Source organism: Branchiostoma floridae, unplaced genomic scaffold, assembly GCF_000003815.2.
Source record: "Branchiostoma floridae strain S238N-H82 unplaced genomic scaffold, Bfl_VNyyK Sc7u5tJ_97, whole genome shotgun sequence".
Lineage (NCBI taxonomy): Eukaryota > Metazoa > Chordata > Leptocardii > Amphioxiformes > Branchiostomatidae > Branchiostoma > Branchiostoma floridae.
The window spans coordinates 32,566-33,546 of record NW_023365980.1 but is presented as its reverse complement, the minus strand read 5'-3'; the positions used below and the strand labels follow the sequence as shown (position 1 = coordinate 33,546).

General features: G+C 39.2%; 1 protein-coding gene across 1 annotated transcript in view; it reads right to left on the bottom strand.

The window, feature by feature from the left end:
* Window positions 1-867: 867 nt before the first annotated feature.
* The window catches only part of LOC118409072, a 14,787-nt gene continuing 14,673 nt past the window's right edge, over window positions 868-981 (bottom strand). Inside the window, exon 7 of the mRNA XM_035809939.1 lies at window positions 868-906. Within this exon, the coding sequence (XP_035665832.1) occupies window positions 868-906 (39 nt within the window). The remainder of the gene's footprint in view (window positions 907-981) is intronic.

The following is a 981-nucleotide window of genomic DNA, read 5'->3' as shown; positions in this document are numbered from 1 at the left end:
AAAAAAAGATAATCCCTACCTACCGACCCTAATTTTTTCAGGAATGAAACGGGAAACACACAATTTTTTCCTAGGCCTTGGTACAAATCACAAACTGCAGTGCTAGAATGGTATAAGTACACAAGTTTGATAGATCTCTAACCATTATTTGTATTTATATCAACGTAATGATATTGTAATAATATAGTTGGACTTGTTTTGGGCTGGAAGGGTTGGGTCTCTTGCATTCCCTTGTTGCATATACTTGTTGCATATACTAGTACTTGAGTCTCAACATATCTTACATTGTATTCACCTGTCCTCATGCAACCTATATCACCACATATGAAGTCCGATATACCATTGACCACAAAAGAATTATGACGTGTCTGTATCAATTATGCAAATAAGGCATTGATTAGAAAAATGCACATCCTGTTATTTGCACCTGGCCTATAGGTACCTTCACCTCCAATATATTTTGTTTTAGTATTTAGGAACTGGTGGGTTTACCTGTGTGTTTCTGAAGACTGGTACTTTACCAGACGTGAGTGTTTTTGTTGCATTCAGGGACAGGTATGTTAACTTGCACATAGTGTTCATATTGAGAAACTAGTATTCACTTGCATTTTTATCCAATGGTGATAGAATAGTGCAGTGACACCCAGGAACCGGAGCTAAAACGGATCAGCGCAGAGCCAACGGGAAATGTCAGCTCCAGTCAGGCTTACAGGCCATTTGTCTTTTTAAGTATCCAGTATTTGAGCATAGTATACTGTGAGCGCTACTAGTACTATATAATAGAGGCCGTGTACTAGTACAAGTAATTGCCCACCCCATTTGCCTGCTTATTTCGTGCAATTATCCGGGTTGTGCAACAATGCAAAGTTAAGCGCTGGTTTGGGATGCGACTAACAATATGGCCGTCTGATTTGGGTAAACAAAGGTTGCATAGTTGAGTATTTCGTGCAAATACAGTTGTATCTGGGTTGCGCAACAATG